This window comes from Choloepus didactylus, chromosome 4 (assembly GCF_015220235.1).
Source record: "Choloepus didactylus isolate mChoDid1 chromosome 4, mChoDid1.pri, whole genome shotgun sequence".
NCBI lineage: Eukaryota > Metazoa > Chordata > Mammalia > Pilosa > Megalonychidae > Choloepus > Choloepus didactylus.
Window position 1 is genome coordinate 78,687,641 of NC_051310.1, and position 14,284 is coordinate 78,701,924.

At 48.5% G+C, this 14,284-nt stretch overlaps 1 protein-coding gene across 1 annotated transcript in view; it reads right to left on the reverse strand.

Moving 5' to 3' along the window:
- ALDH1A3 (aldehyde dehydrogenase 1 family member A3) overlaps nucleotides 1–14,284 on the reverse strand; it is a 50,714-nt gene that overhangs the window by 25,671 nt on the left and 10,759 nt on the right. Inside the window, exons 4-8 of the mRNA XM_037832895.1 lie at nucleotides 9,268–9,397; nucleotides 8,876–8,937; nucleotides 5,826–5,954; nucleotides 3,831–3,944; nucleotides 1,598–1,700 (exon numbers count right to left, since the gene is read on the reverse strand). Coding sequence (XP_037688823.1) covers nucleotides 1,598–1,700; nucleotides 3,831–3,944; nucleotides 5,826–5,954; nucleotides 8,876–8,937; nucleotides 9,268–9,397 — 538 coding nt within the window. The remainder of the gene's footprint in view (nucleotides 1–1,597; nucleotides 1,701–3,830; nucleotides 3,945–5,825; nucleotides 5,955–8,875; nucleotides 8,938–9,267; nucleotides 9,398–14,284) is intronic.

Here is a 14,284-nt window from a genome sequence, read left to right on the forward strand (position 1 = left end):
GTCATACGGTTCTTGACCCCCCTGCCCCCCACCCTCCCCGTGGCCGGGCACCGACTTGAAACTGCCCCTCTTCCAATATAACTAATTCATTTCCTGCCCCGTGACTGGGAGCCAGGGGTGGCGGCTGCGGTGGCAGGGGAATAGTGGCTTGTTACAGTTGATATCATGCCTGGGGTGCTAGTTATGTCAGGGTTTAATTTTGTGGCCTGGCACTGCCCAGATGAGGAGTAGGAGATGGCTGCCGAGAGTGTTTATGACCCTTGTAAAACCAGCCCCCAGATGGAACGGGTCCTGTGTTTTAGCTGCAGTTTTTTTCTCACTGGCAGGAAAAAAGGATGAGTTGGGGACAGTTGTGGCACCCAGATATAGTGGCACAAGAATGCAAAGCAGGAGTCCTGGCACTTTGGGATGGAGTTTGGGACTCCAAATGTGGGTCACGGTGAGGAAACACCCAGATTGCTCCATGTGGTTCCAGAAAACCATTAGCAATGCTAAAGGAGCTTTTCCAAGGGCACATTAACCCAGGAAGAAATGGGCAGTCTGTCTACATGCCCAGCTTTCCTTTTCTATGTCCTGTCTGGCTTGTATCCTCACCCAGTCCACTCTCCCACTGAAAGCCAGCTTCCAGGAAAGGAATCATATCAGTCATTTACACTTTAGTAAGAAATTGTACCAGGCTCCTTTTTCTCAGGGATATTTGCAATTATAACCTTATCTGAATGTTGAGTGAAAGGCTTTGTTCTCCATGAAAGGAATTTCTGGTACCAGTGGGCAGGTGGGAGAGGATATTCTTTAAGGCTAAGGACTCTGTTAGTCTGACCTTTTGATTGATGACCCTGTCAACAGGTGAACGAATGGCTGGTGTGGCCCTTTCTTCCCTCTTCTGGACACGGCAGCCAAGAATAACACGGATTTTAATATTGCATCACGTGGCTCTAGCACGACCCGAATTGCCCCCAGCTGCTGGGCAGTGTTACTGTGCCAGGCAAGTGGTGATGGTGGGAGAGAACAGTCCTCCAGGCCAGGAAGGGATTCTGAAGGGTCAGCTACCACTGCCCACCTCTGATTTGGCAGGCCCAAGACAAAGAAGAAACATCTTAATTCTTTGGAGAGTTGGAAACCACTATAGGAAAATACTGCCACGGGGATAGGAGAACAAGGAATGCCTGTGAGAGGGGGCCCCTGGGCATCTCCTCCTTCCCCCACCCCATATCCCACCCACCTCACCCCCGCGGGGGACTCTGGAGAGGAAATCAGACCCGCTCCTCATGGCCCCAGCTCCGTGGGGACAGGGAAGGTAAAGTTACTCTTGAGAAGCAGAGACAGACAGCTCCTCTGGCTGCCAGCTCAGCTGTGCCCCACTCCCAGTGTACTCTTTTATCAGCGAGGACGTTGGCGTTTTGTTCTCCATCTGCCTATGTGGATGGTTAGCTGAAGGCAGGACAACCCCCCAAAAAATCCCTACTCTGTGTGTGTGTGTGTGTGTGTGTGTGTGTGTGTGTGTCTTTAAATTGGCTTCAGATTTATTTGGGTATGGAAGGGGAGAGGGATCCATGGCTCCCCCAAAGCCCCAGCAAAACCCAGACTGGGAACTCACGGTCAGCGTCAGCGCACACGATACATGGGTTTTTCCCTCCAAGTTCCAGCGTCACCCGCTTCAGGTTGCTCCGGGAGGCGGCTTCTTTAACTAGTTTTCCAACCTTCAGGATAGAAAACAGGGAAAGTTAAACCCTGGACTTGGCCAGCAGATGTTCTCCATGAGCCTCCTGGAAGGGTGGCCCCTCGTGGTGCCCTGTGTCCTCGGCCACCCCCGCCCCTCTGCCCGGCCTCCTGGGACCTGACGCTAGGGAAGGAAGCCTCTCCTCGCAGATCAGACCTCAGCTCTAAAATCCCTGGTTTGACTAGCTCCATGGATGGGCATGAGGTGGGAGCCTCTAGAAGGCCAAGCGATTTGCCCAAGGCCCACCCAGCTGGCTGGTGGTAGAGCAGCTGCAGACCCCACCTCAGGAACTCCCTACTCCACAGCCCACCCGTCCTGGCTGCCAGCCCCTCCTAGCCCACCAGGTACCAAGGAACCCTGATACCTCTTCTACCCCTTGCTGGTAACATCTGAAACTCTAACGGCCCAGTAGGGGACGTGGTTCTGTGTGGTTCTTCATTGTGATCTTAGAATTAGGGAGACAGCAAGGGAAGCTGACCTTAAGGAAAAGAAGGAGCCAATTCTTTGGAAACACACCCTAAGATGTGCCCCCAGAGTGGGGCAGGGGGAGAGAACTGGAGCACTATGAATTAGCAGAGAGACAATGCTGTGGAGACAGACGGCCATGTGATAGGAGCAGAGCTCAGTTACAGATTGCCAGCAAAAACCACCACTGGCATAGGACAGACTTTGCAGAAAGCACAACCCTTTCAATGTCTTGATGTTGGACTGCTAGCATCCAGAACAGCGAGACAATAAAGTCCTGGGGGTTAAGTCAACCAGCCTGTGGAATTCGTTATAGCAGCTCTCCAAGTCTGCCCCGCTCCAGTACCCCTGTTCAACAGCTGCAGACACTGGCGCCCAGAGCCAGACAAAGTCCCAGGCAGGGCTGGGCCATTCCAGATCTGATCCAGCTCCCACAAAAACAAGGTGGGGTACATTTTAAAGTCACCAGTCTCTTGGGTGGAGGCCTGGACAAGATCTGGACTAGATCAATGGTGATGCTGTCTGTCCCCAAGGAGCACAACAAAAGCCAAACGAGGCTGCCACAGGCTCGAGATTTACGGATGGTACATCTTGCAGCCAAATGCAGCAGAGTGACCTTGGGTGGGAAAACATCCCCACGAAGTTTTCTGGCTAGTGCTGAACAGGCCCTGGTGCCGCAGAAGCTACTTTCTTCTCCGTGATGTTGCCACTGAGTGAGTGCACCACCTGGCTGGCCCCAGCTGGGAGCCGAGAGAGTTCCAGAAGTAGCCTCTCAGAGAAGCCTGGCAAGGGGAGGGGAGGGCACGATTTTGCTGCCAGTGAGAAGACAGGATGGATGCTGCTCCTCTCGGCCTCCATCTCTCAGCCAAGCCCAGAACCAGGTGTGGAGCTGCTGCCCGGCACGTCTGCTGGCACCCACGGCGATTCCAATGCCAGCCACACCACACGTGGGGTTCCAGTGCTGATAATGGGCTCTAGAGGCACCCACCCCATGGGGCTTGGCCCAAGGGCTGCAGCATCTCTGTTCCCTTAGGGCTGCGGGAGTGGTGCAGGCTCCTGGTTGGAATACACTGGGACAGGAGTGGGGACATCTTAGAACTTATTCTGTTCTAAGTACAGAAGAAAAGCCCATTCTCCTTAAAAATAATGCCACAAATGCAAGAAGAATTGGTTTACATTTGAATTTTCATTTCCCTGATTACCAGGGAACTAGGTGAAGCAGCGTTTTTCTTCTTTGAGTTACCCATTTTCCCACCACTTGCTTTATCTTTGTTTTTATTGATTTGGAAAAGCACTTTACATATTAAGGATAGGAAACCTTGGAGAGCTGCATATATTACAGCTGTTTCTACCCCAGTGGGTTATTTATCTTTTAACTTTGCTTATGAGGTTGTCTGCCATATGGATGCCTTACATGTTTATTTTATCTTACCTACCAATCTTTTCTTCTAAGGCTTCTGAGTTCTATTAGATATCTGTTTTGTTTGGCAACTGGACCAGTGATTTTTTTTTACTGGTCATTCTGTACTAAAAAGTGGCCAGATTTAGAAGAAAAAATAATACTTGGGCCTCTCAAAGGAAAAGTACAAGGGTCTGGAGTAACCTAGCAATGTCATTTCTTCCAACAGCCCGTGAGAAGGCTTACCTCCGTCGACCCAGTGAAGGCAATTTTGTCGATCTGAGGGTGAGAAGAAATTGCTGCTCCCACCGTGGGCCCAAATCCAGTCACGATGTTCACCACCCCTGGGGGGAACCCAACCTGGGAAGAAACAGAGATGGTGTTTCAAGGGCAGGGCTGGACGTGGCATCAGCCACAAACCCGCGTGGGGACTGAGAGCCCTGGACACCTGCCATCCCTGGGAAGCCTGAGCCGGGCCAGTGCAGCCACCCCAGGGCTCCAGGGAGGTTCAACCCCAGAGGGATTAGTGAGCCCATATGCAGGAACCCCATCACGGGGGTGCCTAGTCACCACCCCAATGCTCAAGAGGCACCTGCCATATACCCTTCCCCAGCATCTGTTTTTATTTTATAACCCACCCCATCGATTTCCTGAATGTTGACAAGGCATCACTCCTTCAAACTTCTTCGCTTGTTCACAAAATGCAATTCCCAGAACCAACACCTCCTGCAGGAAGCCCCTGCCGTTTCCCTGAGTTTTGCATTCCCAGTCCTGTGCTGTGCACTTACAAGGAGGCCTCGTTATCAACAAGCACGCACAAAACCAACAAGGCGGGGATGCTGTTTTCTCCATTCCCAGTGAGTCACTTAAAACACATTCCCATCCCACCATCTCCAGTTTTTCAGGAAACTCAAGATTTTAGGACATGGTGCTTGAGTCTAGTTTTTCTAGCTGCTAGTTTGTGTGTCTATCTGTTAATACTGATCTTTAATGAGATTTTACACCTTTCATCTTTGAAATTATCTTCTCGTGAAGACAGGTCCTGCTAAAGTCCGATAGGACCCACAAGCAGATGATTTTAATCTAGCATAATCGTCACTTGGAAGGCATGTACAGAACTCTGTTAGGTTCATCTCTTGTTATTTGCCATTTACCATGTCATTACATGGCAGATTAATCACTTCCAGTTGCAGGTTAGAGGAAAGCTCCTCAACTGCCCAGTTAGGTGGATTCCGAAATCTGGAAATTTCCTTTGCACTTCCTTTGAGGTCTGAGCAACACTCCTGGAAACCGGAAAATAAATCTGCTGCATAAATGGGAATGGAGGTCTTGCTGCTTGTTTTAACTTCTGACAGCACGGCAAGTGTGTAAAACAGCTTGACATTACTTGTGATTCAAACAAGGTTACTTGTCCTTGTAGACTCTGTTTTTAGGCAGTGGTGATACTAGAAGACGTGAGTCAAATTAATGTGAATTAACACATTCTAGAACACTGATCAGAGGAAAGTGGGAAATCAGTCAATTGTTGGCTATTTCAACCTTGATCTCAGCATAAAGGATGTACATCTGAGGCCCGCTAAGAAGGGAAAAGAATGCATCTTTTCTCCATCCCCCTTTGCTTTCTGTCCCTTTCTCTGTCTTTGGGGCATGCAATCTGGCAACAGAATGTCTAAACTCTGTTGCTTGTTGAGTCTGGAAGGAAGAGGCCTTTTTGGCTGCTTGTTTCCCTAGAGCTGTGGCTGCCTGGGGGCTGGGGGTGGGGGCGGGGTGGGGCTGACAGTCTCCTGCAAGCAGAGAGCTCTGTCCAGGGGACTCCTGGGGTGAGCCCTGCAACGGAGCTGGCACAGTTACCCCACCCAGGAGAAAAATGGACCGTTTATCCACAGTGAATTTGCAAAGCCCAAGGAACCTCTCAAGTATTTCTTCCTGCAAATTCTCTAGACAAAACATTTGCTCCTAAACCACAGGTCTGAGCCCAAAATGAGAGATAAGTATCCTCATTAGCATCACTGGGAAGAAGAGAGTTCCTTCCAGATCAGTGAGCACGTGATGCAGGAGGGAAAAAGCACAACTGCCAATGAAGACACAGGGAAAGTTTCCCTCGCCACTCGGCTGGTCCCCGGCCGGCCCTGCCACACCCGGCAACATCCACGGGGCAGCTTGATCTCGGCTCAGGGGCCTGCTTCCTAGGAGTGGGAATGCTGCCAACCACACGTCACTTTTTCCTTTTGGACATCTTACCTCTTTGATCAGAGAGCCGAGATACAGGGCGGTGAGGGGCGTCTGCTCCGCCGGCTTCACGACCACAGTGTTCCCACAGCAAAGGGCGGGTGCCAGCTTCCAAACCAGCATCAGCAGGGGGAAGTTCCACTGAGGCAGAGCACAGAGGGTCTTGGGGGGCCGCGTCTGCACCCCACGCACCGCCCCTTGTCCCAGGTGCCCAATGGAACCTCCGTGGAGGATGCGTGCTTTCCGTGGCCTTGCTTTGGGCCATGCTGTGGGTTCAATTACGTCCTTCCCCCAAAAAAGACGAGCTGAAGTCCTAGTCCTTGGTACTTGTGAATATGACCTTATTTGGAAATAGGAACTTTGAAGATGTGATCAGATTAAGATGAAGTCATACTGGAGTAGACTCGGCCCTCAATCCAGTTACTGGTGTCCTTATAAGGAGGAGAGAGATTTGGAAACATACAGAGGAGACACATGCAAAGGGAAAATGTGAAGATGGAGGTAGAGACTCAAGGGGTGCAGCCAAAAGCCAAGGACAGCCTGCACACACCAGAGGCTCGGCAGAGACAAGGAAGGATTCTCCACTAGAACCTTCAGAGGGAGTGTGATTTCAGACTTCCAGCCTGAGACAATAGATTTCTGCTGTTTATAGCCACACTATTTGTGGTACTTTGTTAGGGACAGTGGCCCTAGGATGCTAAGATGGGTGTAGATGGTCACCTGGGATTGTACAATGATTGGAATTATATTCCTGTCCGGTGCTTCCCAGATGACATTCTGGGAGATGTTAATAGGAAGCCTTTGCAAAGAGGAGTCTGCTGTGGGGGCACCACCTTCCCCTTTCGGATGTGTACAATTCCATCAGCATATTAAAGGCTCTGACAAGTCCTGCAGGAAGGAGCCCCGCCTCTCCCAAACTCTGATGCTACCAGATCTTTTTCTGTCCTTACAGATAAATACTAACTCCATCCCTACCCCCTCACCCCCCATTGTACTGTTTGGTGAAATACACTTTGGGGAATCCTTCAACTGCAGAATTGAGGACACTGAAATCACTGTGACAACAAGAATAAGGAACTACCCCTTCCTGAGAGAGGGCTCATAATGTGTCAGCCACTGTTCTAAGCACTTTACAAAAAGTTAACTAATTGTATTCCTGCAAACCCTTACGAGGTAGCAATACCCCCATTTATGGACTAGGGAACTGAGGCACGTAAGGCTGAGGTCACTTGCCCAGCATCACAAGCTGGCACGGGGTGAAGCCAGGGTTCAAGTCCATGCTTGTGTCCTCCAGGCTTCGCTGCTGCCCGAGACGAAACCAAGCACTTCCAGGAAAAGCTGTTAGCTTGATTCTGACTGTCCCTCAGTTCCCCCAAAAGCCTCCATTTGGCTCCTTATGCTGCAAGGAGACTAAACAGAAGACATGATCTACAAACCCAAACCTGCACGACTGGCATCAGGCAGGCACCTTGGGGTGCAGGTGGAGGCTCCCCCACTCACACCTGTCCCCCAACTCCCTCTCCCAGCTCTGCCGGGGATTCCTATCAGTAGATAACACACACAGAGCTCTGTTACCAAGGCCATATGCTCGGAGAACACAATAATTATTTTAGGATTTCCCCAATAGTGTTTGGGAGGCCTTCTTTACCCCCGACTCCAGAACCTAAATACCATTATCTCTAGCACCCTACAAACAAACACACAGCCTTCCCTTGACCTCCATCTCCTCCAGCAGCTCCCTTCTTCTCTCTTTATTGCAACTTCTTAGAAGAGCTGTACCCATCTGCCCAGCTATCTTTCCGTACACCCCAACAATTTGGCTTTGGCTGCACCTGAAACTCCCCTGAAACTGCTCTAGGTGAGCAAATCCAAGAGATACCTTGGAGTCCCTATTTTATTTAATTTCCATATAGGGTTTGACCCCAGGAACCAACAGTCTCCTTCTGGAAATGTATTCCATCCCCCAGATGCCACCGACTGTAAGTGATTAGATTTCCCAGTAGGGTTCTCTGGAGTTCTGTGGGGTTTGGCTCACAGCCCACACCCCTACTGGGGTGGCCCTCCTCCCCCAACTGCCTCACCTGGCTCAACGGGGACCTCTGGGCTGACCGCTGCCAACAGCAGCTGCAGCCCTGACCCCTCTCTTGAGCCTGGGGCCCAAATACACTAACATCCAATGCCATCCTCTGCTTGGCAGTCCCTGGCTTCTCTGCTGCATGTGCCCAGAATTACTATCATCTTCCCCCTCCCCCCACAACCTGCTTCTCCCCAGTCTTCCCCATCTCGTCAAAGAGTAATACCATCCACCCAATTCCAGCCAGGACTTAGTCCTTGCACCCAATTAGCCACAAACTCTACCAACTTGGTCACCTAAAAGGTTTCAAATCCACTCACTGTTCAGCTGGGCCCTTCCACTTGGCTGACCTCAGCACCCAGAGCCCTAATGTCATGCCTGGTGTGTAGCATGATGGAGGGACAGCAGGGCCCCGAGCTCCCTCCAGTCCATCCTTCATGCTGCCATCTTCTCAGCTCCCCGCTCAGCCATTGATTGCAGCCATGGCAGCATCAGATCCTTCACGAGGCACTTGCCAGGCTCCCCGTGGCCCCCAGGGAGCTGCTCCTGCAATGCCTGACACCTGTGCTCACCCTTTTTTGCACTTTTCTCCCTGCCTAAGCTCTGGCCCCACTCAGATCACCTGCTATTTCTTCCCACGTAGACCATGCTCTTTCTCTCTGCTTGGAAACCCCTTTTTCCTGCTGAACGAGTCTTTTTATCCTTCAAGGCCCGGTTAAGAGATCACTTCCCTAGGGCTGCTGGCCTTTTCTGATCCTTCCTGGTGGAATCTCTGGTTCCTTTGAACCATCCCCTCAAGAGCAGGCATAGATGGGGGCTCAGCCATCTTGCTATTCCCCCAGAACCAAGCTCCACACCACAGAGGAAATGCTCAATCACTGCTGGCACCACTGAATCCTACCATGCTAGAAATTGGTTCCAAAGGCCACAGGGGTGGGCAGACAGGGTAGGGCTATTTAGAATCTATTTAGAAAAGGTGCATACTCACGGGTGTGATGGCCCCACACACGCCTACGGGTTCATGCCTGGTGAAGCAAACCACATTGTCATCTGCAAGACAGGATGGGGGTGGGGGCGAGAAAAACACACGTGCATTAACCCAGGTTACAAATTTTAAGTGGCAAAAAGACAAGAAACTGAGAAGTCCACAGCAGGATAGTGCCAAGTCTTGTCCATTATACAAAAAAGGGGTTTTAAATCAAATTTGGAAGGGAATTTCCTTAGAAAGAAAAGTAATGGGCACAGCACCCTTTGGGGGGACTGGGAAGGGTGCCCTGGGGGGAAAAGACCCACAGGGCTTCCAAAAGGACCACCTGGATGAAGGAGAAGACAGAACCCCAAGAGACCCCCACCCGAGGGGAGAGGCCTGCTTTGGTTTACCTGTGGGGATGGTCTTGCCTTGTATTTTGTCAGCCCACCCTGCAAAGTATCTGAGGGTTTTAATACAGCCCTCCAGGTCGATGAAGAAGGCATGAAGGAACGGCTTCCCCGTATCCATCGTCTCCAGGGTCTGCAATATCCAGATGGCAACCGTTTCAGACACCACTTTCTTTTTTTTATTTCTTAAATTTTTATTTTGAAATCATCTCAAACTACAGCACAATTGCAAAAATAATGCAAAACCCATATAGAGAACTCCAACATACCCACCACCACCTCCATGCAAATACCCAGATCCACAATTTTTGCCACACGGGCTGTATCACTCTTTCTACTTTCCTTCCTTCCTTCCTCCCTCCCTCCCCCTTTCTTTCTTCCTCTTTCTTTCTTTCTTTCTTTTCTTTCTTCCAAACCCTTGTCCTTCTTTTCTTTTTACTTGCCTTGCTGCCCTCTCTCTCTCTCTCTCTCTCTCTCTCTCTCTCTCTCTCTCTATATATATATATATATATATATATATATATACACACACAGCATACAATTATCCAAAGATCCAAAGTGTACAATCAATTGCCCACAGTACCATCATACACTTGTGCATCCATCACCACAATTAAGCTTCTTTTTCAATTTTTAGAACATTTTCATTACTCCAGAAGAGAAATAAAGACAAAAAAAAAAAAAAGGAAACTCAAATCCTCCCATATCCCTAACCACCCTCCTTCCATTATTGATTCATAGCATTGGTAGACTACATTTGTTACTGTTGATGAAAGAACATTAAGATACTGTAGTATATAGTTTGCAATAGGTATATATTTTTTCCTATATGCCCCTCTATTATTAACTTCTAGTTACAGTGACATACATTTGTTCTAGTTCATGTGAGAGATTTCTAATATTTGTACAGTTAATCATGGACATTGTCCACCATGAGATACACTGTTTTATACATTCCCATCTTTTAACCTCCAACTTTCCTTCTGGTGACATGTGTGATTCTGAGCTTACCCTTTCCAACACCTTCACACACCTTTCAGCACTGTTAGTTATTCTCACAACCTGCTACCCTCACCTCTGTCCATTTCCAAACACTTAAGTTCACCCTAGTTGAACATTCTGCTCATAATAAGCAACCACTCTCCATTCTTTAGTCTCGTTCTATATCCTGGTAACTTATATTTCATGTCTATAGAGTTTACATATTATAATTAGTTCATATCAGTGAGACCCTGCAATATTAGTCCTCATGTGTCTGACTTATTTCACTCAATATAGTGCCCTCAAGATTTCTTCATCAACCCATTTTTTAAGACGGTTTTGTTCACACACCATACATTTCATCCTAAGTAAACAATCGATGATTCCCTGTATAGTCACGTATTTATGTATTCACCACCATCGTCACTATCTATATAAGAACATCTCCATTTCTTCCACAAAGCAGGAGGAAGAGTCAAAGAAGGCAGAGAGACAAAAGAGAAAGAAAAAAGAGAGAGAGAAAAAAATAACAGATAGGAAGCACCAAAAGGAAACATAGCATTAAACTAGAGTAGGATTAAGAGTCAGACAACATCACCAATACCAAGAGTCTCATACCCTTCCCCCGTTTCCCCTCCCCATATGCATTTAGCGTTGGTATATTGCTTTTGCTATATTAAAGGAAGCATAATACAATGTTTTTTTGTTAATTATAGTCTCTAGTTTGCATTCATTGTATTTTCCCCCCATCGCACCCTATTTATAACACCTTGCAATGCTGACATTCATTTGTTCTACCTCATGTAAAAATATATTTGTACCTTTTATCACAATTGTTGAGCACCTAGGTTTCACTGAGTTATACAGTCCCAGTCTTTATCTTTCCTCTTTCCTTCTGGTGTCCCACATGCTCCTAACCTTCCTCCTTCAACCATATTCACAGTCATCTTTCTTCAGTGTACTTATATTGCTGTGCTACTATCTCTCAAAATTGACAAACTCTGTCATTGTCTGTCAGAGAATATTTTAAGCTCTCCCTCATATTTGAAGGACAGTTTTGCCAGATATAGGATTCTTGGTTGGTGGTTTTTCTCTTTCAGTATCTTAAATATATCACCCCACTTCCTTCTTGCCTCCATGGTTTCTATTGAGAAATCCACACATAGTCTTATCAAGCTTCTTTTGTATGTGACGGATTGCTTTTTTCTTGCTACTTTCAGGATTCTCTCTTTATCTTTGACGTTTGATAATCTGATTATTAAGTGTCTTGGAGTAGACCTATTCAGATCTATTCTGTTTGGGGTACACTGTGCTTCTTGGATCTGTAATTTTATGTCTTTTGTAAGAGATGGAAAATTTTCATTGGTTATTTCCTCTATTATCGCTTCTGCCCCTTTTCCCTTCTCTTCTTCTTTTGGAACACCCATGACATGTACATTCCTGTGTTTCGTGTAGTCATTCAGTTCCTGGAGACATTGCTCATATTTTTCCATTCTTTTCTCTATCTGTTCTTTTGTGTGTGGGCTTTCAGGTGCCTCGTTCTCCAGTTCCTGAGTGTTTTCTTCTGCCTCTTCAGATCTGCTGTTGTATGTCTCCATTGCATCTTCCATCTCTTGTGTTGTGCCTTTCATCCATAGATTCTGCCAGTTGTTTTTTCGAACTTCCGGTTTGTACCTTATGTACGCCCAGTGTTTTCATTATATGCTTCATCTCTTTTGATATATCTTTCCTAAACTTTTTGAATTGATTTAGCATTAGTTGTTTAAATTCCTGTATCTCAGTTGAAGTGTAAGTTTATTCCTTTGACTGGCCCATAACTTTATTTTTCTTAGTGTAGGTTGTAGTTTTCTGTTGTCTAGGCACCTGGTTTTCCTTGGTTACCCCAACCAGGTTTTCCCAGACCAGAAAGGGCTCAGGTCTAGAAGGAGGCAATAGTATCAGGTTTCCCTGAGGGTGTGTCTTAGAATATTGATGCACCCTGCGAGGCCTCAAGTCACTGTGCTTTTCTGCCCAGCAGGTGGTGCCTGCCAGCCTGTAGCTCCAGACTGGTGTAAGGAGGTGTGGCCTGTGGCTGTTTTCCCCTGGGCTCTGGGGTCTGGTTCTGAATGGAAGGCAGATAGTAGAGCTTGGCACCAATTCTTTCCTCTTAGGGAAGATACACCCCCTAGGGAGAGGTCATTAGCATTTGAATAGTCTCTCTGACTGTGCTATCGCCACCTTTGTCTGGGTCAGAGCACTGGGAACTGAAAATGGCTGAGGCTTTCTCCACTGAGCTGAAAAAGGGACAGAAATCCCCCCTTCAGTGCCAGTTGAAGGCCACCCTCAGTTTCACCCATTGGCCAGAGACAGCACCTAGTCCTCTGAGCTCCCCCACCCTCTCACAGTTGTCCTCCGGCTCTCCAAGGTCAGTTGTCACCAAAAGCCTCTGTCTGCTTGTTGGGGATTCGTAGCTTGTATTGAGCAGTCCATGCTTGCTGGAGCTCAGCTGAGCTATATTTGATTGCTTGGAGAGTGTGCTCTCTAGCACTGAAAGGCTTTGCAGTTTGGGCTGCTGTGGGGGAGGGGGCTCTCAGCTTGGGTCCACAGTTTTTACTTACAGATTTCATGCTGTGATCTCAGGCATTCCTCTCAATTCACGTTGGTGTACGATGAGTGGACAGTCACAATTGTCCCCCTGCAGTTATTCCCGATTATTTACTAGCTGTTCCTGGTTGTTTATTAGTTGTTCCAGGGGCACTAACTAGCTTCCACTCCTCTCTATGCCACCATCTTCCAGAACTCCTTCTTCCTTTTCTTTTTAACCATCGGGTTGTTAAAGATGGGGATGGGGAGAGGACATTGCCCTAGGATAAAATAGCTCTGTGGACTTCACAGTCATAGTAAGACACTGCATTTTAAATTAAGATCGGTGAAGATGGGCAAGAACCGGTTTGTATTTCAAAGCACTCAGGCAGGTAGTCAGAGTGGGGACTGTTTGTTGCACGAGGGACCACGTGGATGGAGACGGGGCTCATTGGAAGCAACTGCTGAGAAGGAACACATTTTAACTTTGATGCTTCAGCTGTACAACCCAGCCATGTGGGCTGTGCATTCTCGGTAAGCCCTGGGAAGGTTAGCTGGCTTTGGGATGGCCAGACAGAGGGCCTGCTGCCCAGAACCATCTCCCTTCCCACAAAGGAGAACAGGCAGAACTGGGCTGGTCCTTCTTGGCCACCAGGGCTGGTATGGCCGTGGAAAGAGTGACCAAGGGCCAGCATGGGCACGCTGCCAGCAAAAAGACGCGGCACCCCTTGCCCCGATCAGCCGGATGCTGGGTTGGAACTGAGCAAGCCTCCCTCCGCGGCAAGGGCGGTGATTATCCAGGGTGAATGCCTCTGTTCAATGGCAGGGATTCTTTTCTATTTCCAGCCTGGGTGGAAGAGAACCCCTTTGTCCCTCAGACAAGTGGTCCTAGTTGTGCCCTGCCCTGACATTGCCTGTCACCCATGTCTGCAGGAAGTGGCCCCCTTGATATGCAGCCCCAGGCAGCATGCTTGTGGGAGTCAGAGGAATGAGATGGCGTCGAGGGATTTGCCACGCACCCGCCTGCATGCTTGGGGACGTCTCATCTCACTCTTGCAAGTCCTGGCACTGGGCTTGACCTCACTGTTCCCATTCTAAGAGCAGGAACTGAGGCTCATAGAGGCCCAGAGCCTTGTCCTGGACCCCAGTGGGTCAGCGGTTCACAATTCCCTGTACTGCTCCCTGCCTCAGTTTCCTTCTCTGTAAAATGAGCATAATAATGGGAACTCTACCTCCTAGAGTGACTGTGAGGGTGAAATGATAAACTTAAAGCACTAACAAGAGCACCTGCCTGCAGTCAGTGCTGTGCACGTGTGAAAAAATGTGATGATCGTAATAGCTAGCATGCTGACCGTCACCTTCCCTCCTGGCGCAAGACGAGGGCTTGGCAACCCTTATTTGGGGACACTGGAGAAGATGATGTTGAGGTCTGTAGTGGACCTAGTAGATGCTGCCCAGGGACTGAGGTGGGACAGTG